The 26,772-nt window shown below is 31.6% G+C and overlaps 1 protein-coding gene across 1 annotated transcript; it reads left to right on the forward strand.

Moving 5' to 3' along the window:
* On the forward strand, nucleotides 1-21,549 carry LOC134711562 (lysosome-associated membrane glycoprotein 1-like). The gene is made up of 9 exons (XM_063572218.1): nucleotides 1-98; nucleotides 193-280; nucleotides 6,737-6,840; nucleotides 12,501-12,702; nucleotides 13,346-13,537; nucleotides 15,797-16,197; nucleotides 17,010-17,238; nucleotides 18,114-18,284; nucleotides 18,666-21,549. Exons 2-9 carry the CDS (start codon nucleotides 238-240, stop codon nucleotides 18,812-18,814), a joined length of 1,491 nt encoding a protein of 496 aa, XP_063428288.1. The 5' UTR covers nucleotides 1-98; nucleotides 193-237; the 3' UTR covers nucleotides 18,815-21,549.
* The last annotated feature ends 5,223 nt before the right edge of the window (nucleotides 21,550-26,772 follow it).

The following is a 26,772-nucleotide window of genomic DNA, read 5'->3' on the forward strand; positions in this document are numbered from 1 at the left end:
GAATAATTTTAGTAAAGTCAAGGTCACATGACGAAGTCATATGATCCGTATGAGCGGCAGGTGATTGGGATTCATTGAGATTATTATTGATATATTTGGTAAGCATTGACACATTTGTATTGCCTTGTGTGTCGCTTAAATACAACAGAACAGTCAAATAATTTGTGTTACATACTTTTCTTTTTGTTATAGGTTTTCTAGATCCTTACAATTTACATTTCAACATCATTCTGAAAAATGAACGGGTTTACTCTTCTCATCACCGCCCTCCTCTTAATTGGTAAGTATTTCGTATTAACTGACGTAAGTTTGCACACTTATTATTCTAGTTGTTTTAAACTATTTTTTGGTATTAAACCATATAAACATTATGACTGACATTGACAACAAAACTTGAGCAGAAATTCCACAAAATTGGCCATGGGTATTGACAACATGACAAATTGTACATGTAGTGTCTAGTGATGTACCATATTTCTGGAATCATGTCTTCTGAGCATGTCTTACACCAGAAAAGCATGACTTTATTTAACAGATAAAAGGGTGCCACTATCCTTGCTCTATTAAAAGTTTCCAGCACTTTCAGAATCAGTATTCTGTAGGGTAGTTTAGAAATAACTTGTGTTTCGTAAGTACGTAATCTTAATTCCTGTGCTACTGAGGGAGGGTGACCATCTTATTAGATTTTAATTTCCTAAATATTTTGTGTAGTATACATTTGTAAATTAGACTGTTGCTCCAGTTTGTTCAACATGTGTTGGAAGTGACGATGCCTGCATACATACATTTTGGTCATGTGCACATGGTGATGGAAGCTTAAGTCACATGACAATTTCAACTAACTGCTGTATCCTGAAACTGCTGTATTGTCCCCATTTATTGGTTTTTATACTAAATCAAAAAAATGGGAACGATAGACTGCTTTCATATTACTGCATTTTGACTCTTGAACATGTTGAATATATAATGTAGTTTTTATCAAGCTTCAAATTAACCTTCTTAGTGGTTGGACATTTTGGTACTTGGTCAAGAAAGAGCGACCAAAAGAATAAAAGGTCAAGCTTACAATCAAAGCAATTTGGGATAATTCAATAATTTTCTATTGATTATGTCCTGTTTCAAATTTAATAAAAAAATGCCCCCCCCCCCCCCCCCCCCCCCTAATTCCACATTGAAATATCTCTTATTCAAGCATCTCCAATAATTACAGTGCCCTCTTAAATTGTCATACAGTCATTGTCCTCCAAATATAGCAATCGAAGTGAGTGAAATATAATAGCATGATTATTCAGGTTATTGTTCAAAAGATAGTAACATATACTGATGTTTTTCTGTAGGCTGAATTCAGTCTCTTTTAAATCCAAGAGCTTCAGAAATTTAACTCTACTTTTTCATGTTTTGGGTTCTCATTTGTTAAAAAATTATTAGAATTTTTTGTAATTAAACTATGATGATGAAATATTTTTTAAAACTTTATATGAAAAATTAATGTATTATTCTGATAGATATGCTCTCTTTAACTTTGTTTCATCCATTCATTCATATATTTATTTCCTCTTTACAGAGATTACATGAATTATATAATCATGAACAATACATTAAAAAGTTAATAACAAAAGATATAAATGAGAAGTTGTGAGCAAAACGCAATATTCACATATAAATGAAAATGATCAGATCAAGTGCAAAACAGATTATATCGCGTGCTGTCAAAATTACATGTGCTAGCATCATACTGTATTGTTCAATTGACGATTGTAAAATATTCTAAACTTTTCTACACTGGACAATTAGCAAACAAATATTTCTTTAATAAGCTGAGGTCCTTATTATTTGAAAATTTATTTTAAAAATCAACATTATCTATAGATGTATGTATTTTTCATGTCATAATGATATTATATACATCATTTTTACAATGTACTACTGGAAAACCAAGGGCTTTATTACAGTCTAAATGAATTGTGATTATGTATCTAAATTCTATGTTTCTAAGAATCTAAGTTTATCAATATTTTTCCTTTAATATATGCATATGGCCTTTGTTAGTCTTGTAATATTTTAGATTATAATTTGGAAATTAGTATGGCGTCTATGATCACTGAACTAGTAAATATTTGTTTAGGGGCAGCTGAAGGATGCCTTCCGTCTGGGTGTGTGAATTTCTCGCTACATTGAAAACCTGTTGGTGACCTTCTGCTGTTGTTTTTTCTATGGTCAGGTTGTTGTCTCTTGGACACATTCCCCATTTCCATTCTCAATTTTATGATATTTTCTATATACCCTTTTTTGGGCTTTTAGTTGGAATAAAAATACATTCTAGTTCTTGATATGTACAATGTTCTGGTATCATGTTAGAAAATGAACATTTTAATGTACAATGTTCATGTACATGTATTATCAAAGTTAAGTGACTAAAATCAATAATGGAAATAATGCATTTGCATTACATTCACCATGTACATTTAGTCAAAGAGATTATAACAAATGTTTAATTGATAATTGTGTTGGATGTGTTTGGAATGTTATTGCTTTATGTGTCTAAATATGTGAAATATTGATTACAAAATCTTAAAACAACGTTAACTTAGGCCTTACCAATTTGATTCCTTGTTCGACGGACCCGCCCGCACCTATTTTTTTCAAAACAGATTTTTTTTATTTTTATTATTTTCCCGCTTCCCGCATCCGGAAATGAAATCATGTCCATTTCCCGCACCGTTTTTTTGTAAAAATTATATAAAGATCTCAACATTTGTTTTTTAAAATCACAGTCTAGCCTTTATATAACGATTTTAAACCTATCAGCACCCCACAACACTGTAAATATCTGCGAGAATATTTGTTTCAGCATGAAACCAATTTATCCCAAGCGGGAGTGTTCCGATATAAATAGAAATACCAGTACAGAACAAAACGTTGGTTTCTTTCCCCCTAACTTATATTCCCTATAAAAACAATGTTCGTTGTTAAAATAAAGTACAAAGAACTTCTGAAGGATTTGCCTCCAATTGCAATTATAATGTATGGTTACGGTCATACCCGCTGCAGGTTTGTGCACCTGTCATGGTTGATTCAGGGACTTGTCGTTCAGCAGTTATCGTTTGTTGATGTGGTTCATTGGTATTTTCCTATTTGGAAATATAATTTAGATCGTTGGTTTTCCTGTTCGAATTGTGTACAATACTAAGTTGTGGTCCCTTATAGCTTGCTGGTTGGTCTTGATCAAAGCTCTGTGTAATTGGCCATACTTTGACCTATGTTTGTTATTATCAGGTTGGGACCAACCCTCCCTCAGACAAGGGCCTTGAAGGGGTCATTTTACCATGTTTACTGTTGTAGAAAAGAAAATAGAAATACTAAGGATTTGTACAGTGCTACTACAAACCTTTGACATTTTAGAATTTTTTACTCAAAAAGAGGAGAAATACATTATATTTTAAACAACTTTTCTAAAAGAGGAATGGGTCCACTTATTTTGAATAATATTAAACTGTTAAAGTAATTAAATGTGTTAACATGGTTAAAGTCCAGGAATATTACAAAATTCTTGGACATGTTTTGACCATTTAATACCAAATATTATAGTTCTTTTGGAAAATATAAGCCCTTTTGTACTTTAAGTGTTTTTACAAAAAATAATATTATAACTTATTTTGACCCCTCATAAAAGGGATATTCATAACATTAAGGGGTTGTTCTGAACCTGATTATGACTTGGATGGCGAATTGTCTCATTGTCAGTCACACATACATAGACCAGATTTAATTATTCAATTATTTCTTGTTGATCAGGGAAAAAATACTTCACAAATTAAAGAAATGTCAAGGTACAAGTTATAAATCAAGTTTTAATATAGTCAAAACCTACTAATTTATGTTCACAAAAAAAAATTATAATCGCTCGCCTTTACTTCTTAGGCTTCGCCTCAAAAATTTGCAAATTAAATATTTTTTTTTTTTAATTTTCAAATCGCTCGCTCGCCCCAATTTTTGGAGTCCAAAAATCCGTAGAACAAGAAATTAAATTGGTGTGGCCTTATCAGGCAATTTTAGTTTCATGCTTAAAAAAGTAAAATTGCATGGCTTTTGAAGAAGACAACTTTCCAAATTCAGATATTCATATCACACTACATTTAGATAATTTCTTGTGATAGTGTGACATTGGGATGCCATTTGAAAGCTCTTTTTAATATATACTATTTGGAGAGGGTGGTAAAAGGTTATTTTTATGCAACATGTTTTGCCATTTTTATTTCACATTCAGCCATGAAAAGGTTCTTTATACACCCTGTTTCGTGAAATTGGTAAATGATCAATGTGCAAGACATTCATCGTGAAATGGCAATTTTATTTCATGTTCTTCCATATGCAGATACCCACCTTTAGGCCCCTCTTTGGATTATCAAATTTAAGATAAAAAAAAGTGTAATGATTATCTTTTATATATGATATTTACTTCCTGAATTGACAAGAACAATTTTTTTTCTTTATTAGAAATTTTAAAATTTTCCATTTTTATAAGAATAGTATACATGTACATGTACTATAGTGAACACTGAAATACCATCATTGAAATATTCAGGGAAAACAATATAGTTATGATTGAACAAACATGCATTGTTTTTCCAAGTACTTACTACAATATTTCAATGAGTGATTAGACAAAATTAATAGGTTTGTATTATTTTAAATTTTGGTAAATAAATTGTTGTTCTTGAGAGCAGTGGCAGATCCAGAAATTTTCACAAGGGAGGCCCCCTAACTTCTGTCATGTCTCAGACTGATTCCCTATAAGAAAAAAAAATAAAAAAACATTCTCACAAAAGTTTCCCTAAATCTTCCTCTGTAGTGTTCCAATATTATGAAAATTGGTACTATCAACTTTTGTTTCTTTGGTTAGCTATTTTAGATGTTGGATAGGATGACACATGCACTAGAGACTCTAACAGTAATGATTTTCAAGGTTGATATGAAGGAAATTGATTTCACACTGTGACAGGAAGAAACCCATTGACTGAACTTTTGTTTGAAAAAATTTGAATGTCTGTATTGATCTGTTCTGTCCCACTATCTGTTCCCTTATTAATCAATGTAAATTCATTATTTTTCGTGGGATACCTTTTTTTATGGGTTTAGGTTAACCACCAATTGAAAATATAGACAAAGTACACATTTACATGTAGCATACTTTTCTGAACATGTTTTGGCAATACAACAAAATAAAATACCCAGGAAAATAAATATTTCCCTTATTCCATGAAAATTGGTGTTTATGAAATAAAATGAATTCACAGTTCCTTGAAACATAATACAATCTATCCCAGTGGCAGATCCAGAAATTTTGCATAAGAGGGGCCCACTCCAGTCATGTGTCAGTGATTCCCTATATAATCAACCAAATTTTCCCCATGAAATGAGTGGCCCAAATGCAAGGCCCCTGAAAAACCCTCCAAATCCATATGGTTTGCAAATAGTCAAAACTTATCAAAAGCAGCTAAGAGGTACAGTTCAGCAGCTAGCTTTTGTTCTGAACTTTGCTTATGAATGAAAGATCATCAGCTGCATGTGAAACATCTACCCATCAAATGGTTGATAATTTCAGGTACATGTAAATTAGATATTTTTTTACTTTTAACTGAATTCTCTCACACTTAATTCAATTACATGCAGTTTGAAATCCTTGCATTTAGTCCAGTCAATCTAGCATAAATTTGACCCTAACCTGAAAGTAATTGCAACAGAAGATTTTTAAGTTTTAATCTTTAGCATTATACCCCAAATATACACAGAAAAAAGTCCCATAAATTCCAACTTGAGGAAAACTAAAAAATCACCATTTAAAATTCCTATGGAGATTTGTATTGAAAAGGGAAATAACTCTTGCAAAAAAGGCAGAAATATCAATAAAAATTGAAACAAAATTATAACTTTACCGCTTCTATTCATCAGAATGTATTGATTCTTGATTTTTAAGCGGTCTTTAGAGTATAACAAACAACTCTAAAGGTGTTTTCATATATTTTATCAAGCTATAATCTAGATTTCGTAATTTATTAGTTGACCATTTATTGAATTTTCCAACATGTCAAGGTAAAGAATCTCAAATTTGATAAAAATAATTAAGCATGTATTCTTCTTTTTGTGTTTTAAAGTTTCTTTAGATAAGAAAGTTGCTGAAAAAATATAATATACAGAGATAAACAATACCAAATTTTCACATTATTTTTTCAAAATGGTTACAAAGCTTCAAATTTGCAATTTCTTTAATGAAAAATGTACGAAAAAAAAATAAACTACCCATAACACTTCCCTTTTGTACATTTCATGAGCAGAAGATTATATAATTTAGTCAAATACAAACTTATAACCACATCAAAGTATCATGCTATACATAAATTTCAAGAAAAACTACCAAAAACTGACCAAAAAAGGCTAATTTTTGCAAGAGTTATCTCCCCTCCCAATGTTAATTTCCATAGGAAATTTAAAATGCTGATTTTTGAGTTTTCTGCAGTTTAGATTTTATGGGACTTTTTTCTGTGTATATAAAGGGCATATTACTATAGATTAGAACTAAAACATTTTCTGTTGCAATTAGTTTGAGGTTAAATCTTAGTTTGACTGGACTAATTCTACTGAATCTTTTCAGATTATCTCTCAATCAACCTTGGATTTTTATTTGATTTATACTATACATTGCATTGTCATACATTTCTTTTTATTTTGTTTGAAGGGTGTAGTGCTATTAAACAGGTACGATTTCCTGATGCAACAAAGCCATGTATTATGATCGACATGAATGCTAATCTTACTCTTTTGATGAAGAGCAATTCAAGTGTAAGTACATGTATAAAAATATATAAATTTAAAGCTTTAAATGCACTAGTCTGGATTTTACTTAATGAGGAATGCTCATAACTGAACTTTTTTGGAAGCTTTAGTATGTAAAGTAAAAGAACCAAAAAGTTTAATGAGCTTTACTACCATTTCATTGCTAAGTTAACATGCACAATGAAGTACTTTTGTACATACATACAATAATGCATTAAAGTCAGACGTAATATATTAATGTTTTCTTCTTTTTAGCTCACATGAGCTTTTCTCATCACTGGGCATCCGCCTTCGTTCACTCTTTACACATTGAACTTCTTCTAGAGAAGCACTGAATGGAATGAAACCAAATTTGGCATAAATGTAAAATTGTTTCTTATGAGTCAGTGACTTTTTAGCTCACCTGGCCCGAAGGGCCAAGTGAGCTTATGCCATCACTTGGTGTCCGTCGTGATCTGTCGTCTTAATTTATTTCAAGAATCTTCTCCTGAAACTACAAGGCCAAATACTTCCAAACTTTAACTGAATATTCCTTAAGGTATCTAGTTTATAAATTGTATCCGAAGTTTTGATCTATCAACATACATGGTCGCCATTGCTAAAAATAGAACATAATGGTCAAATGCAGTTTTTGGCTTATATCTCAAAAACGAAAGCATTTAGAGCAAATCTGACATGGGGTAAAAATGTTCATTGGGTCAAGATCTATCAGCCCTGAAATTTTCAGAAGAATCAAACAATCCATTGTTGGGTTGCTGCCACTTAATTGGTAATTTTAAGGAAATTTTGCAGTTTTTGGTCATTATCTTGAATATTATTATAGATAAAGATAAACCGTAAGCAGCAAAGTAAGATCTACAAATAAGTTAAGATGACCAAAATTGTCAATTGACCCCTTAAGGGGTTATTGTCTTTTAATGACAATTTTTCACAATTTGTTCATCATATTTGCTAACTTTAAAAAATCTTCTCCTCTAAAACTACTCCACCTAATTCAACCAAACTTCAACTGAATGATCAGTAGGGTGTATAAAATAAAGTTTATGATCAGTAGGGTGTATAAAATAAAGTTTGTGTTTTATTTTCTATTTCGTAAAAAAACATGGCCGTCATGTCTAAAAATAGAACACAGGGTAAAATGCAGTTTTTGGCTTATATCTCAAAATCTCCAGCATTTAGAGCGAATAAGACAAGAAGTTAAAGTATTTATTAGGTCAAGGTCTACCCAGGAAACTCAATATTTCCCTTATTCCATGAAAATTGGTGTTCATGAAATAAAATGAATTCACAGTACTTTGAAGCACAATACAATCTATCCCAGTGGCAGATCCAGAAATTTTTCATAAAAGGGGCCCTCTCCAGTCATGCAAGGGCCAAATGAGCTTATGCCATCACTCGGTGTCCGTCGTGATCTGTCGTCTTAAACTATTTCAAGAATCTTCTCCTGACACTTCAAGGCCAAATACTTCCAAACTTTAACTGAATGTTCCTTAAGGTATCTAGTTTATAAATTGTATCCGAAGTTTTGATCTATCAACAAACATGGTCGCCATTGCTAAAAATAGAACATAATGGTCTAATGCAGTTTTTGGCTTATATCTCAAAAACGAAAGCATTTAGAGCAAATCTGTTATTGGGTAAACATGTTCATTGGGTCAAGATCTATCAGCTCTGACATTTTCAGATGAATCAAACAATCCATTGTTGGGTTGCTGCCACTTAATTGGTAGTTTTAAGGAAATTTTGCAGTTTTTGGTCATTATCTTGAATATATTATAGATAAGGATAAACCGTAAACAGCAAAAATGATCAGCAAAGTAAGATCTACAAATAAGTTCGGATGACCAAAATTGTCAATTGACCCCTTATTAAAGGGGTTATTGTCCTTTAATGACAATTTTTCACAATTTGTTTATCATATTTGCTAACTTTAAAAAACCTCCTCTAAAACTACTCCACCAAATTCAACCAAACTTCAACTGAATGATCAGTAGGGTGTATAAAATAAAGTTTGTGTTTTATTTTCTATTTCGTAAAAAAACATGGCTGTCATGTCTAAAAATAGAACACAGGGTAAAATGCAGTTTTTGGCTTATATCTCAAAATCTCCAGCATTTAGAGCAAATAAGACAAGAAGTTAAAGTATTTATTAGGTCAAGGTCTACCTGTCCTGAAATTTTCAGCCAAATTGGGTAACTGGTTTTTCAGGTATAATGCCCCTGAATTGATGATTTTTAAGAAATTTTGCAGTTTTTGGTTATTATCTTGAATATTATTATAGATTCAGATAAACTGTTAATAGCAAAAATGTTAAGCAAACTGAGATCTACAAATAAGTCAATTTGACCAAAATTGTCAATTGACCCCTTAAGGAGTTATTGCCCTTTAAAGACTTTTTTCACAATTTGTTCATCATGTTGACTTACTTTAAAAAATCATCTCCTTTAAACTTCTGTATCAATTTCAGCCAAACTTAGGCTAAATGAGTTTCAGAGTATCTAGTATAAATTTTATATTTTATTTCCTTGTATGTCAAGAAACAAAGCTCCTATGGCTAAAATAGAACATAGGAGAAAATGATTTTTTTTTTTTGCTTTTGAAGAAAATAGGACAATTCAAAGAACATTTAAATAAATTGAAAAGCCAAAATAATCATTGATGAGAGATTTAACAAAAAAAATTAAGGTGAGCAATTCACGCTCTTGAGAGCCTCTTGTTTTAACATAGGACCATATGGACAATACAATACATACAAATGATTTCTTTTAGAGAACCACTGAATGAAATGAAACCAAATATGGCACGAATATATATTAATGTTCCTTAAAAGGTACTGAAAAAGTGTTGTTAGGCCAAAAAAAATATATGTCTGTTTCCTGTTTCCAACCGACCCTGACTGAAACCCCCCCCGACCCTAGATCTTTTTATTCAAATCCGGAAAAAATTTCGGTTCCTGTTGGGAAAAAATCTTTTCCGGTCCAATCCAGATCCGTATTTTACTATGCCCAAACAAAGAATGACTGCTCCCAGCACAAATGTGCCACAATAAACGAGTTTAAAAATGTCAGCACTTAGAGAATTATTCAATTAAAGCTTCTTTAAAGGGATTAAATCATTTTAGGGTACAGGACCCTAACCAAACATGACATATAACCGACTGCAAATCTGACAGGAAGTGCAGAAAAAAAAAAAAAAAAAAAGAAATCCCGACCTACTGACCCGGATTTTTTGGCCTTGGAAGCAGGAAACAGACATATATTTTTTATTTTTTTTTGGCCTTACTTTAAAAGCCAATCTGAAATCCATGATGGCCATCGACAGGATGCTTAGTTTAACATAGGACCCTATAAACAATACATACAAATGTCTTCTTTTAGAGAACCACTTAATTGAATGAAAACAAACATGACATGGATGTTCCTTATTATGAGTTGACCAAGTGTTGTTACTTTGAAGCAGATCCATCATCAAAGATGGCTGCTAATGGTGGACCTAGTCCACACAGGACACTATTGGAAATACATACAAATGTCTTCTTTCACAGAACCACTGAATGGAATGAAACCAAACATGGCTTAAATGTTCCTTTTGAGGTGATGGCCAAGTGTTGTTACTTTGAAGCCGAACCATAATCAAGGGTGGCCACTAGCATGGACTTTGTTTATTATAGGACATTTTTGACAATACATTGTACATACAAATGTTTTCTATTTAGACAACCACTGAATAGAATATAACCAAACAGGACATGAATGTTCCTGATGAGGTGCTGCCCAAGTGTTGTTACTTTGTAGCCATTCCATGGGGCTATGTTCAAATAGGACCCTATGGACAATACATCCTTTTTATACAACCGCAAAAATTGAAAAAATTTTGGTTGTTTATTGGTGTCACGTTCATGACGTTGGCATCGTTGTCAGAAGACATTTGATTTTTACACTCTAACTTAAGTAAAAGAAAATAGAAATCTCTGAAATTTAAACACAAGGTTTATGACCATAAAAGGAAGGTTGGTATTGATTTTGGGTGTTTTAATCTCAACAGTAGGAATTAGGGGCCAAAAAAGGCCCAAATAAGCATTTTTCTTGGTTTTCGCACAATACTTTAGTATAAGTAAACAGAACTCTATGAAATTTTAACATAAGGTCTATGAGCACAAAAGGAAGGCAGGGATTGATTTTGGGAGTTTTACTCCCAACGAATTAGGGGCCTAAAGGCTCCAAAATTAAACTTTGTTTGATTTCATCAAAAAATGAATTGTTGGGGTTCTTTGATAAGCCAAGTCAAACTGTGTATTCAGATTCTTAATTTTTTATCCTGTTTTCAAATTACTGTAAATTCAGAAATTATTGCGTGCATTTGTTATTGCGATTTTGTCATTTTAGGCTTAAATGCGATTTCAATTTTTACGATTTTGAGAAAAATCCTATTGAATTCATATAAATTATTTCAAAATGCGAGTTTAAATTATTGCGTTTACAACTGAGTCGTATTTTTCGCAATAATAAAAACCTTGCAATAATTTCTTTTACAGTAATCTACATTAAGGTCCAAAAGGTCTTAAATTGAACATGATTTGATTTCACCAAAAATTGAATTCTTGGGGTTCTATGATATGCTTAATCTAACCATGCATTTAGATTTTGGATATTGGACCATAATAGGTAAATGCCCAATTTAAAAAAAATAAAGTTTTTACAGTGACTTGACTGTGAGTGTTGCTATCCACCAATTGCAAGTCATTCAAAATTTTGACCAAAGTTTAATAAAACAAATTGCAATTTGGTCAGAATTTTGAATGAGTTGCAGTTGGTGGATAGCGACACTAACAGTCAAGTCACTGTAAGTTAAAGTTCTTAGACCATATTCATTCTGTGTCAGAAACCTGTGTTGTGTTAACTATTTAATCACAATCCCAATTCAGAGCTGTATCAAGTTTAAATGTTGTTTCCATACTTGCCCCAACTATTCAGGGTTCAACCTCGGCAGTCTTATAAAGCTGTGCCCTGCAGAGCATCTGGTTTATTCTTGTGGAAAACCACTTAAACTGAGAAAGGAAATGGGGAATGTGTCAAAGCGACAACTACCTGACCATAGAGCAGACAACAGCAGAAGGCCACCAATAGGTCTTCAATGTACAATGTAGCGAGAAACTCCTACACTAATTGGATTGAAACAAACATGGCAAATCATGAAGTTTCTAATGAGGTGCTGATTAAGTGTTGTTCCTTTGAAGCTGATCCATCATCCACACTGGCAACAAACTCCCTCAAACATAAGACCTGATAGAAAATACATACAAACGCTTCTTTCAGAGGTGCACTGCCCTGGATAGAATGAAATCAACCATGTCATTAATGTTTTTAATGAGGTGTTGATAAAGTTTTGCTATGGTACTTTGTTAATGATTTACTGTTCAAAATGGCCACAAGAAATTTTTATAAAATTATGAGGCCAATATTAAACCAAATTTGGCCTCAATCATAATAAGGGTATCTGTTATAAATTTAATCTATGTTTAAATGATTTCCAAAATCAAAGTAGAATCCGGTGAGAGACACAGGCTTTCAAGAGCCTCTAGTTATAATCCTAGAGAGTGAAAGACATAAGATCTAGATTGTACCTTAAATGCATTTTGTGCTCTATTTTTTATTTATATTTTTAAGATGAAAGCAGAATCAACACTAGATGGTGGTGCTATGGGTAGTGGAGAGTGTAAAGAGTCAGAATCCACTGTAGATCTTAATTTTGCGTCTGGTGTTAAGGGGAATTTAGACTTGAAATTCACACTAGGAGCAGATTCTAATGTTATGATGGATCTTACCCTCACTTTCATGCCAGCTTCCATATTCAATAATGGTGATGATGGTATGTTATAAGTTATGAATCATTTATTATTTTTTTTTACTTTTTATGTGAACAAGTTCAAGTATAAGATGTACATTTGTTCACCTGTGTGGTTACAATTTTTTTTAGATGCAGATTGACAATCAAATTACATAAAGACTTTTTGACCAGGTGAACGAATTTAAAGGCAATTGAGAACATGATAAACAGTCTGAAAAGTTAATTTTTTTCATCTTAAACTTTTCTCTTCCTGCAAATTTTTTGGATTTTCTTTGATTTTTGAAAAATAGTATGTTTGTGGATACTTGATTTCATGCATGGTTTTTCTAATTAGCCAGAAAATTTTTACTCTGTTGAAATGAAATGAGACTTTGACACAAACTTTTATTAAATTAAATATCCAGGTGATACCTTATTATTTTAATTTATCTGATGTTAGCTGCACAGTTCCTTTAATATATATGCTAGTTATGAACTACATTTGTATATATGTAGTACTTTTTTTGTCCCTAATACCCCTTATTCTTTCTTTTCCATTGCACAAATGTTACCTGTAACTTATATATGCCCATATAATGATCAAGATTGAATTATAGCTAAATGTTAAACTTAAAAGGCAGTACAATATGAATTAGTTTGTTATTTTAAAATATGTATTTTTCAGTTCCAAAGACTGCAACAACTGTTAGCAGTACCAAATTATCTACAATGACAGCTTCCTATACATGTACAGCACCTAGGGTAATCACATTTAATCCAGTGGAAGGAAAAGATGGTGAAGTGTATGATTTCTCTATGACAATCAGTGATGTCAAGATCCAGGCTTTCAATGTCACTGGTACTTCTTACTCTCCAGGTAAGGATTGTCAAAATATTTTACCGTTCACATATAGTCATGTATAACACTTTTGAGTCGTGTCCTTCACCTTAAAAGTTTGTTGCGTCCTTGTGAAGTCATTTACCCCTTAAAGGGGAATTTCTGTATCCCTGCTGTTTTAAATTTCATCAAGTGTCTTTGTGGTCATCATTATGCAGGATTAACAAGACATGATATGTGTTCCGTATTAAAGAACTTTATCACAATTCTTTAATTTCAGCAGTGCTAAATATCAATAAAAATAATTTTATTTGCCAAATGATTCATGCAACCCCTTGCTCAACATGGGACAAAGAGTGACAATACCCCTAAAGGTATGAATGATGTTCAGATGTTCACTAAAACCAAAGTTTTTGATGAAAATGCAATGAATTTTCAAGTGGTCTATTGCCTACTTTTGATTACAAGAATAATGATGTTGATAGTGTGGCAGGATCTTGGTAACACACATTTGGTTGATAGAAATTGTTCATCTGTGTGTCTGTCTAACGGCTCATGTTGATTTCAATGTAATTTTTTGAGTAATTTTGTTATTTATTTAGCATCTAGTTATGTATTACACAGGAACTTAAATTTGTATAAATATAGCTACACATAAGGCATAAAGGATATATAAGCTGCGTTTGATAGATATCGACCCTATGCAAGTGCACATAATTGTGTACATGTATCAGATTTTTTGATTTTTTTAACATTTAAATCTGAAATAAAAGACAAATTTAGGTCTATTTTGTAGGGTTCTTATATCAACTCAATTTTCAAACAGTAACCAGCTTTGCATAGAAAATTTTATCAATTACTAATAGGTTAACAGATGAATTGATTTGCAAAAGCTTACAGTCCATTTCTATCCGAGGCAGCTTATATATTAATTTCTTCCCCATGATACATTTTTAGACTAAAAGTCCCCGTTTTATTTGTTTTTGTTTTTTATGTAAGTCAATGTATGTATGTGTTGTAATATTCATAAACATTTCATTTATATAGTCCTATTTCATAGAATAATACCTTCAGCTGCATTAGGTCACTATTATATACATTACATGCTTGGGTGACTTTGGTTAAGTGCAAAACATAGGTCTTTAACTATTAACTCGCCAAATTCACTATTTAATCTTAATATAAGTAACCAAAGCCAAGTAATCATGAGTTATCCTCTTTGTTAAGGGTGTTGAAAAAAGTAATTTGACAAAGAAGATGAAATTTTACAATTTTTGTTGAAAAAGATAATCTTTTAAGATAAAATATTTGCTCATACAAGATTTTTCCTGATTTATTGTATATTATTGATCCAATTTATAATTGTATACCATTGAATTGAGTAACAGCTGTCCCCTTGACTAATACTTGTACAATGTATGATATGTATAATGTTCTAATAGATATATAGTGGTTACTAAGGTAATACATCTACTATTGATGATTTAGTAAACTGTTGATGTATCTGTCATAAAACAAAATGTATGCATATTTAAACAGTTATGACAATTTTGAATATATATAACTCTGAACATACTGATTGTGAAACATAAAATTATTTTAAATGAGATAAATTATTTCTGAATATTACAAATAGACTGAATATATACTGATCAGGATTGTTTACTTTAGATTTATATAGATAATCAGGTAGATTATCTAATCAGTTGTGTAATATATGGATGATTAAAATACATCCTGTTGAATATATAGATAGAAATAAACTAAAATTTTGTTCATTGAATTAATGTAAAATTGTTATTTTGTATGCTCAACTCAAGGGTTTGTCAGTTCATTTGTCCCTCTAGGTTTATTTTTTTGGTCAAGGTAATATTTGATAAAGTTGGAAGTCCAATCAACTTGAAACTTAGTACACAGGGAACCAATATTTCTAATTTTAGTGCCAATCAAGACAAAAATACAACTTATAGACAAACAGTACACAAAAAACAACATAGAAAACTGAAGACACAAAACCCAACTTAAGACCTGAATTCATATATCAGTTGCTCCATCCATAATATACAATCAATATTAAGGTCACATCTAGGCTTTTAAGCTCTTTTTTGGCAAAAGTGTCTTTTTTACTGATGATCAATCACCCTCTTCTTGTTTGCTGTAATAGACATATGATGCATGTGTATTTAAACCTCAATTCTATTGGTCGTCTTTCGTGTAAAGTTAGTTTTCTCTTATCCAGAGGGTGACTTATAAACATGTTTGACTGTCATTAACAAAAGATATTTTTAACTTTTTCAGCTCAGGATTGTACTGCAATAGATGGTCTTACAACAGAAGCAGCTATGACAACAAAGCCACCAGTTCAAACTACAGAGAAAAACAATGAAACCACATCAGAGGCTCCACCAGCACCATCAGGACCATCTACTGAGCCAACAACAAAACCACCAACGAATGAATCTACATCAGAGGCACCAGTAGTAACAACTCAGCCAACAACAAAACCACCAACTAATGAATCAACATCAGAAGCACCAGTAACAACACCAGCAAAGCCAACAACACCTGCACCACCAGTATATCCAACTCCTGCACCTGGTGCACCTTCTGTCAACACATACAAAGCAGCCAATAGAAATGGAACTTGTCTCATGTTCAAAGCAGGAATTGAATTCACCTTACCTATTCTAGTCAAAGGAGTAAGTAGTATGGAAATTTAGGATGTTTAATTATAGATTCTAAAAAAAGTAGGTTGTTTGATGCTTTGGTCACCATGTGTGCGTAGTTGATAAATTTATGCCAACCTGATTAATTTACTATATTTTGGTTTCTTTTGAATTGATAAGTCAAGCTTTAATTGTACACAAAAAGTTGATTGAATAAAATCAGATGTTTCCTCCCTTTGTCTTGGGATATTCAATTTCTTTTTATGGTAAAAAAAGTTTGAAAATTTATAGCTGTTTTTATTCCCACCTACGATAGTAGAGAGGCAGTATGTTTTCTGGTCTGTGGGTTCATTCCTCGTACGTCCATGGGTCAGGTTTAAGTTTTTGGTCAAGGTAGTTTTTGATGAAGTTGAAGTCCAATCAACTTGAAAGTTGCTACACATGTTCCCCATGATATGATCTTTCTAATTTTAAATTAAAGTATTGACCCCAATTTCACAGTCCACTTAACAAAGAATAAGATAGTGCATAGCAGGTTAAAGTTTTGGTTTAAGTGTTTGGTCAAGGTAGTTTTTGATGAAGTTGAAGTCCAATCAACTTAAAACACATGTTCCCTATGATATGAACTTTCTAATTTTAGTGCCAAATTATTGACCCCAATTTAACGGTCCACTAAACATGTAAAATGGAGTGGGGCATTTGTGTACTATGGTCACATTCTTGTTTAATATTTAATATAAAATGTTATATAGTTTTTACTTTTTTTTATAGAAATATTCAGAAGATATCAATAGATAATGAGAAATGTCTTGTACCCAGACTTAATATGAGATATTATATTGTAGGTTAATGTTACAAAGACACTTGGTATCAATAAAGAGGATACAAGCAATGAAACAGAGTATGCTGGAGACTGTGATGCATCCAATTCAACACAGACCATGACCGTCACATTTTATAAGACATCCAAGATGCTGATGACCTTTACAAAATCTGACACTGGATATTACTTCTCAGATGTGGATATAACATTTAAAGTAGATAAAGATTTGTTTCCCGAAATTGACAGGGAAGGTAAATAAAAATGAAAGCCAATAAATGTTCAGTAACAGAAAAAACATACTGTAGACCTCAATCATTCAATAGACACTTTTGTTTTATTGTTTTCACTGATATCAGTTTTCATGGATTGAGGAAAAAATGCAATTTTTGAGGGTATTTGATTTCCTGGTTTGTCAAATCATGCATAACAGCCTACAGAAATTGATTACTTGATTGTAAATATGAGTTCCTGGTTTATCTTAACCCTGGCAAGAAGTCTACAAATATATTGTTTCCCACTAAATAAAAAAAGAGTCCAAAATATTTCATTTTCTTTAAGCATATTAAATTCTAGTGTCATTTTCAGTAATATTTTACCTGCCAACTTTTACAATTTAGATGTGAACTATTTTATTCGGATCCCTTGATTATGATTGTAAAAATACTAACTGAGAATAAAAGAATGTTACAGATTTTGAGAACTTTCCCAAGGGAGACAATCTTGATCAGGCAATCAAAGTTAGTTACTTAATTGCAAGATCACATTAATAAGCTAATTTAAATTGTAGATTGTAGTGATTATTTGGCATTGCAAACATGCGAAAACTTTAATTAGTATATTTAAAACATAAACATCAAAATAACTAATTGATTTTTTTTCAAATAAACAAAACTCTGTTCCAACATTAAAACTTAACAATACAAAATAATCCTCTAAAACAGACCCATTAGAAGTTCCTACCAATCAAAATGTCTGTTCAAGCCTACCATGTAATCAACTAATGTAAAAAGTGGGAAAAGTAAGGCAGTTAGCCGTTATAATTTCCATGGACTGCTTCTCAGAGAAAATATTGTCAATTTGTTTTCAGTTTGGTCAATCTTAACTTATACCTACCTTTTTTTTACAGAAACCTTGATGGTGAGGAAAACATTTTTAAAGGATCAGTTTGCTGCAGATAAAGATGGAAGCTACAAGTGTAATGATAAAAGTGAATTGGATGTACAGGGAGTTAATTTCAGAACATACAACTTGCAATATGCTGCCTTCCAAAAAAATATTACAGAATTTAAAAGTTCTGGTAGGTTAAATTTGAATATCAATTTAATCACATACAAAAAAATCTAGATATCTGGAAATTTTTCTGCCATGTGTAATAGTGTATGCAATGAATATATCAATATTATTTTAATGCTTTGCGTGTAAATAAACAACTTAATTATCTAACTTGCATTGCTAAGATCTAGAACATTAGATTTCTTTTAGAACTAGCAGTGACATCAAATGCTCTCAAAAAGTATTTTCATGTTTTATAATCAAGCTTGAGTCCTTAGACATGTTCTTCATTTATTTTTTCAATTACATGGATTGATATCCAGTGAATTGAAAACTGTTAGTTGAAATTATATACAGTTAATGGGGCATCCAAATATTCATACTTATTATATCAATCTTATTACAGGTATATCAGAATGCTCCGCTGACTCTGACACCAACTCTGTAGTACCAATCGCAGTAGGTGCTGCTTTAGCTGGATTGGTTGTTATAGTGCTGATAGCTTATCTTATTGGTCGTAAGAGGAGTAGACAGTCTGGATACGAACAGGTGTAACAAGGATGCAATGGCGATAGTAACTAAACATGAAGGGTGCAAATATGACACAAGATTGATAAAAACATATCTTTGTTTAAACAAACAATTCCAAACATTCCTTTTCATCTAGTCTGTATGTGAAAATTAAATAAGTTTAAAATTATAAAAAAGAAATTCATTATGTGAATAATTCAAATTTATGTATATTACTTTTTGATGCTTTACTTTATGTAAATTTTATGAAAATATTAGAACTTATTAGTATATGAATTTTTACCTCATGTAAGGTTATAGCACGTATGAACAAACATAATTCCAACAAATCGAGGGTCTTGAATAAATTTATTAAATTGGATATCATTCATTCATATTTGTTGAATTTTCAATGTACAAGTTGTCCATCATACTTTCATCAGGATCATGTTTTATTCTTTAGGGCGCTTTTTTTATAGATAGCAATAAGAAAATTAAGTTTTGAATCATAACTATTGAGTTACTTTGTATTAGTCCCAAAAATGACAGCTTGTTTGAAGCTAGAATTGAGGTATAAAATGTTGATCTTTAGCTTATTCTCAAAATACTCAATCCAAGAATGCATTCTTGTATCTTGTATATAAATTATTTGTAATAATATCTTAAAGTATTTGTCAGTAACTTGTTATTTGTTATAATCATGTTTGCCCATTGATGACATGATAGATATAAACAACTATATGCTTTAATTTTTGGTCTAGTAAACTAAAAAACAAAACAATATCATTTCAATTTTAAGGTGATAAAAAGAGAAAGTTATAAAAATATTATGTTATTTATAACTTAAATGATAGTGCCCATGTTCACTACGAACTTAACTGTTTGATAAATATAACAAATTTGGGTTTCCCTTAACATGGATATGTGATAGTTTTATTAGGCATGATGTCTTAAGGATAGTTATATTCTTAGTTTTTTTTTTTTTTTTTTTTTTTTTTTTAACTTTTGAACTGCTGCATTTTTTATATGAGAATAAAGAAAAGAAAATTTCATCTGATGTTTATAATGTTTTCATGTACATATTTGTATGAAATATTTGTCCGTAATTGTTTATTGAGTCTTAAAATATGGATGTACCATAACCCTTAGAACAGGATGTCAAATGGGCTAAACAAATATAAAATATAAACAAATTTTAGGTACAAAGTCATTAGTAAAGAACATTGTCACCATTCCTGATGTGTATTCAGCAAAGGTTTGACTAAAGCAAAACTACCCAATAATTCAATTTGTTTGCTTGTTAAAACTTATAGTACAATTTATATTGTTGATTTTGTGAAAATTGAAAATAACAAAACAGGCGAAGCATCAATAATAAATAAAGTTTTGCTGATATATTTACATGACGAAAGAGTTGTGATTATTGTTTGAATGTATGAGAGTGTATGCTTTCTTGTTGATTTTTTTTCTACATTGTGATTTATTTATTAATTTGTTAAATAAGGACAAAAGTGCTAATCATATTTTTAGTTTTCTGTAACTAATGCATTGAAGTAGTTGATTTGAATACTGCCAGAAAGTTGTTTTGAATATAGTGCTCAGCTTAAGCAATTATTTTTAAATTATTACCTGAGTTTCATAGAAGTAGGTAGACAATGGACTCAATATGTTCAATGAGGTACATATTTCCTAGAAGCTTCTTTGTAGATTTTGGCAAAACTATCAAATCATTTTTCAAAAAAAATAAAAATAATCCCCCCTTACATTATTTAAATATTTTATTGTTTGAAGTTTTATTCACACTTTATTATTCATATGCAATCATTTTCAATACTGTTTTTCTTTCTTTGAATGTGTTCTGTGTTGTCCTTATCTAATATAAACAAATTACTTAAAAGTTTAAACAAAGATAATGTGACCACACAAGTGCTGGCTGAATTTTTTTTTATTAGATTGTTCTACTTTGATTTTTATACACTATTTCAAAACTTAAATATGGCTGCATCTATAATTTTTTACGGAATTCTTTTTCCAAAGTAAGGAGGGATGTAGTTATATAACTAGTCCCTTAAATTTGCTTTAGCTATCTGTACAAATAGCAACCCTGCTGGTTACCTGGTAAAGTGATAGCTTTTAAACTGCAGTTTTGACATTTTTCAAGAAATGAAATTAGATTGATTATGTACTTCATTATAATGTATGCACTTTTGTACAACTGTTTACACAGGGTAATCTATTTTGTATATTTCAATTTTTGATTCGGGAGGAAAAACTTGGGGCCTGGGGTACCTTATTTTAATTTTAAGTGAAATCTTCCTGGAAAAAGAAACAAAATAGCCATAATACAAAATAGATATTGTTTTGGTTCTGAAAATTCTGGCTTGGGTTGTTAAAAAATCAAATATTTTATCAATTACAACCGAAGATAAATTAGTTGAGTTCTGTCAGTCAACTATAGTAAAGACTGTCATGTGGGACAATTTTGTGTCTCATATAACTTTTATTCTGTTTACAAAAAAAATATCATTGGAACATTTCTTTACTTTTTTTCCAACAGCACCAACTTTTACAATGGCAACGGGAAAATAAAAATCATCATCATGATAAGGTATAGCCTTAATTAAAATATAGACTCATAAAATGTTTACATTTAGCATTTGGGATAAGTTCACTGCTCTCTTTAGATATTAGTGGTGTAATTTTTGGTGCAAAAAAGTGTGATTGTGTCTTTGTTGTCTGTATACATACTTATATTTTGAAATTAAAATCTAATTACTTAACTGCTTTGTGTTTTCATGTGGCAATATTTTTATACAACCTCAAAAAAATGTGCGGTTGTATATTGGTATCACGTCGTCGCCAGCGTCGTCTAAAGACAAATGGTTTCCGGATAATAAATTTAGTATAAGTAAAAAGATATCAATAATATTTTAACAAAATGTTTATAACCACAAAAGGAAGGTTGGGATTGATTTTGGGGGTTATGATTCCATTGGTATAAGGAAAAAGGGGTCCAAAACATACATTTATCTAGTTTCATGACAATAAGTATTTCAGTTACTCTGAAATTGTACCACAATGTTCATACCATTAAGTAGAAGGTTGGGAAATTATTTTAAGGGTCATGGGGCAAACAGTCTAGGAATTAAGAGCCAAAAATGGGCCTCAAACAAGCATTTTTGAAGTTTTGGGGTAATATCTTATGTTATACTGTATGGAATCTCTGACATTATACCTCAAGGTTCCCTATAATGAGGGAAGGCTTGGTGTTATATCTGAACATTTAGGAATATGGGGCCAAAAAGAAGCATTTTTCTAGTTTACAGACTACAACTTGTGTGTGTATGGATCTCTCTGAAATTATACTACAAGGTTTCTTACTACAAAGGAAAGGCTGGAATTGAGTTTTGGGGTTCTTCCTCCAAGCTGGATTTCAATAAGTGAGGGGCCCAAATTAGCATTTTTGTAGTTTTCGGTCAATAACTTGTACATAAGTGTATAAATCTCTCTGAAATCATACCACAAGTTTCCATACTACAAAGGGATGGTTATAGAGGGTAATGGATCAAATTAATAAGCAATTATGGGCAAAAAAGGGGGAAAACAAGGTTTTATTTGGTAAGGACAATTTAGACAATTTAAAAGTAGTGAAAGGGAGGTAATCCAATTTGTTTGATTACTTGATCACCTCCCTCACACTGCTTGAAAATTAAGATTAAGGAAGTGATAATAGTGTTCATACTTTTTTTTATTAATATAAACATCATCAGTTATTAATATAAACATCATCAGGTATGCTCAAGAACAAAATTTTGAAAAGCCAAAAAAGTACAATGTTTTAGATTATGTGCTCCAATGGAACATTTTTAACTGTGATTTTGTCCAAGGGAGCATCATCAGCTTCAAGTAAAATGACATTATTTATGAACTAGATTTTGAAATCAATCCAAATTAACCATTCCTTTTCAGTTGCTCACCTGGACCAAAAGGTATAAAACTACTGAACAGCATCGGAAAAAAACTTTTATATGTGAATGCTTCCTTGGCATGTCTAGTATATAAATTATAAATGGAATACAAAGGTATTTTGGCCAACATCTCAAAATTTAAGCAGTTAGAGCAAAAAAGGGGGAAAACAAGGTTTTATTTTTGGTAAGGACAATTTAGACAATTTAAAAGTAGTGAAAGGGAGGTAATCCAATTTGTTTGATTACTTGATTACCTCCCTCACACTGCTTGAAAATTAAGATAAAGGAAGTGATAATAGTGTTCATACTTTTTTTTATTAATATAAACATCATCAGGTATGCTCAAGAACAAAATTTTGAAAAGCCAAAAAAGTACAATGTTTTAGATTATGTGCTCCAATGGAACATTTTAACTGTGATTTTGTCCAAGGGAGCATCATCAGCTTCAAGTAAAATGACATTATTCATGAACTAGATTTTGAAATCAATCCAAATTAACCATTCCTTTTCAGTTGCTCACCTGGACCAAAAGGTATAAAACTACTGAACAGCATCGGAAAAAACCTTTTATATGTGAATGCTTCCTTGGTATGTCTAGTATATAAATTATAAATGGAATACAAAGGTATTTTGGCCAACATCTCAAAATTTAAGCAGTTAGAGCAAAACTTCATAAAAATAGCAGACCTTGATCCAACTAGATTTTAAGAAAAACAAGAAATGATTGTAACAGGCTCCTGTAACAAAGTCTCCAAAACAAAGTCCCCTAAAGTATAACCCCATAAAGACTACCCCTATTATTCATTTAATTAATTTTGCAGAAATTATATGGTTTAAGGCTGCAGATATTTTTCTTTCACAAGGGTTGAGAACATTCTCATATGACAGGAGTGGGATGAGCCCTGGGGACTTCTTTAATATTTCATTTGATGTGGCTTATTGAGGGGGGATCTTAACCACTTACAAGATATTTGAACATATTTAAATGGCAGGGGTGGGAACTACTCCCTGGAGACTAACCTTGCATATCATTCAAATGATCTTGGCATGACAAAGAAAAATATATATTGTTCACCGGTTGAGATTCCAACCACTAACACTATTCAAATGACTGAGGGTGGGAATGATCCCTGGAGGCTAACCCTGTATATCATTCAAATCATCTTGGCATGACAAAGCAGGATATATGGTTCACGGGTGGAAATCTCGACCACTAACACTATTCAAATGACAGTTTGTGGGACTGATCACTGTGGACTAACCCTGTATATGATTCAAATCATTTTGACATGACAAACAGGAATATATATGGTTTACAGTGGGGATCTCAACCATTTAGATATTAGCGAATTGGGGTGGGGTTTACCCCTGGTTACTGAAAATAAATATCTTTCTAGTCTTTGTGAGATGACAACAGGAATATATATATGATTTAGTGGTGGGGACTCGACCATTTACCAGTCAGGATCCTGCTTCGTCAAAATTATCTCCCCATTACGCCAGTTCATTTTCACAATCGTAGAAACGGAAGCCATTACAGGGATGACGCGCTACCAATTTTGCTCTTGGAAACCGATAAATTTATCCACATTGCACCATTACGATCCTTATATGTCAGTTGTATTTTTAAAGGCAAATGTAACAACTAGCTAATGAGCATCAGTTAATAATCTTGTCTGCATTGATTCAATTAAAACTATTGTCTGATCGGTTGTCGGGTGGAATTTTCGAAAATTCATAAACATTTAAAAAAATTAAATATTTCGTGGAAGGACAGACTAGATTTGTTTAGTGTATGAAGACTATAAACTCTAGTTATCACACACAAAAAATTAGAATTTTTCAAAGATATGCATTTTCATCATCCAACTTGAAAGACTGTCGTCAAGTACCTTCAGTAAAAAAATCGCTATTCGAACACACCTTCTCTGTTTTTGTGACTCATTAGATAGGTATTTCACTTGACCCATATATTTCATCTTTTAGTACTGTGATTTTTTTTAGAATCTGAAGCAAATATTCTTACTTTGAACGATATCAAGACAAAATACTCAACTCAAACACGCCCTCACATAAAAAGGTGCAGTCGATTTTCTCTTTTCGATTCAATTGTTACCCATTGTTATGAATTTTTTCTTCATTCACATAATGGAAGGGCAGACACGAAAATTACTGAACTAATAGATTGATATGTTTTCCGTCCGTGGTAATTTTTTCAAAAAAATCGGAGGTTATGCATTTTTTTCTTCCAACCTGAAAGATACCCATGTCGTTGACTTGATATCTAATTGTTCTGCTTAACTATGTACTAGATAAATTGAAAACTTATGCAAATGGTGTTTTTAAAATAAAACATCCTGTAATTGAGAGGAAAATTGCAATTTTGTTTGTTTCTATTAACTTATAAAATTTTTGTCACTATAGTAAACAATACAGTAAACATTTATCGCCTTCTCTATTAACAAAGAGCTTCGACTCTTTTGTTCTATTTCAACCTGGTTTCCGACTGTTACAAGATATTAGATCATTGGTGGGGGGGGGTAAGGACCCCTGTGGTTGACCCTATATATCATTAAAAATTTTATAACATGACAAACCAGACTATATATGGTTTAGGGGTGGGGATCTCAATCATTTACGAGATACAAAAACATTGGAGCCCCATAGGGACTGACCCTGTACATTGTTAAACTTTTTGTGACATGACGAACAAGAATATATATGATTAACTTATAAGGGGTGAGAATCTTTACCATTTACAAGATATTTGAATATTTCCAAAGGACAGGGCCCGGTGGGGATGACCCTTGGTTTTACCCATGGAATCATTAAATCATTTAGGCATGAAAAAACAGAAAATAAAAAGAGAAGGGGATCTTGACCACTTACATGATATCAGAACTGTCCCTAATGGCATTTATGAGGTGACCACTACAAACCCTTAATTACAATTAACATGCTTTATCATGTAGAACATTTTTAATTTAAAAGATTGCCCTTCAATAGACAATTCCTGGGGTTTGGTAGCATTTTGTCTTTTGCAGTAGGGATCAGAATTTATCTTCAGGATTAGAAGCACTTATGTTAAATTGCAGTTGAAGTAATAATCAATTATAATTCTAAAAGGAGTAACAAATAAACGATTTCCATTAATTTTGGTAGCAATTAAGTTTACCGGATATTTGATTCTATTAATTTTGGAAGCAATTAAGTTTACAGGATATTTGGAGAATCAATTTGCTAACTTGAGCACTATAGGTAAATTTTAGTATAATTTAGTTTATTATGTACATTTTAGTCTATTTTAAACTGATAAATTTAGAAATTGGGACAAATCTAAGGTTACAACTCTGTAAGGTTTAGTTACCTTAAACGGAAAGTTTGTATTGACCCCTGACAGTTTTTGTCGAGCCTTCAACTTTTGTTGCAGAAAGCTCGACATAGGGATAGTGATCCGGCGGCGGCGGCGGCGTTAGCTAACTTCTTAAAAGGTTTATATTTTAGAAGGTGAAAGACCTGGATGCTTCATACTTTGTATATAGATGCCTAATGTTACGAAATTTCCGTTAGTCACATGTCCAATGTCCTTGACCTCATTTTCATGGTTCAGTGACCATTTGGAAAAAAATTTCAGAATTTTTGTAATGTTGAATTCTCTCTTATTATTAGTAATAGAATAACTATATTTGGTATGTGCGTACCTTGCAAGGTCCTCATTCCTGTCAGACAGTTTTCACTTGACCTCAACCTCATTTCATGGATCAGTGAACAAGGTTAAGTTTTGGTGGTCAAGTCCATGATATCTCAGATACTATAAGCAATAGGGCTAGTATATTTGGTGTATGGAAGGACTGTAAGGTGTACATGTCTAGCGGACATATGTCATCTGACCTTGACCTCAATTTCATGGTTCAGTGGTCAAAGTTATTTTTTTAAGTTTTGGTCTTTTTATCTTATATTATATGCCAAAGGTCAACTATATTTAGTGTATGGAAATATGTTATGATCTATATGTCAGTCCCACAGGTTTTATTT

This window comes from Mytilus trossulus, chromosome 3 (genome assembly GCF_036588685.1).
Source record: "Mytilus trossulus isolate FHL-02 chromosome 3, PNRI_Mtr1.1.1.hap1, whole genome shotgun sequence".
NCBI classification, from domain to species: Eukaryota; Metazoa; Mollusca; class Bivalvia; order Mytilida; family Mytilidae; genus Mytilus; species Mytilus trossulus.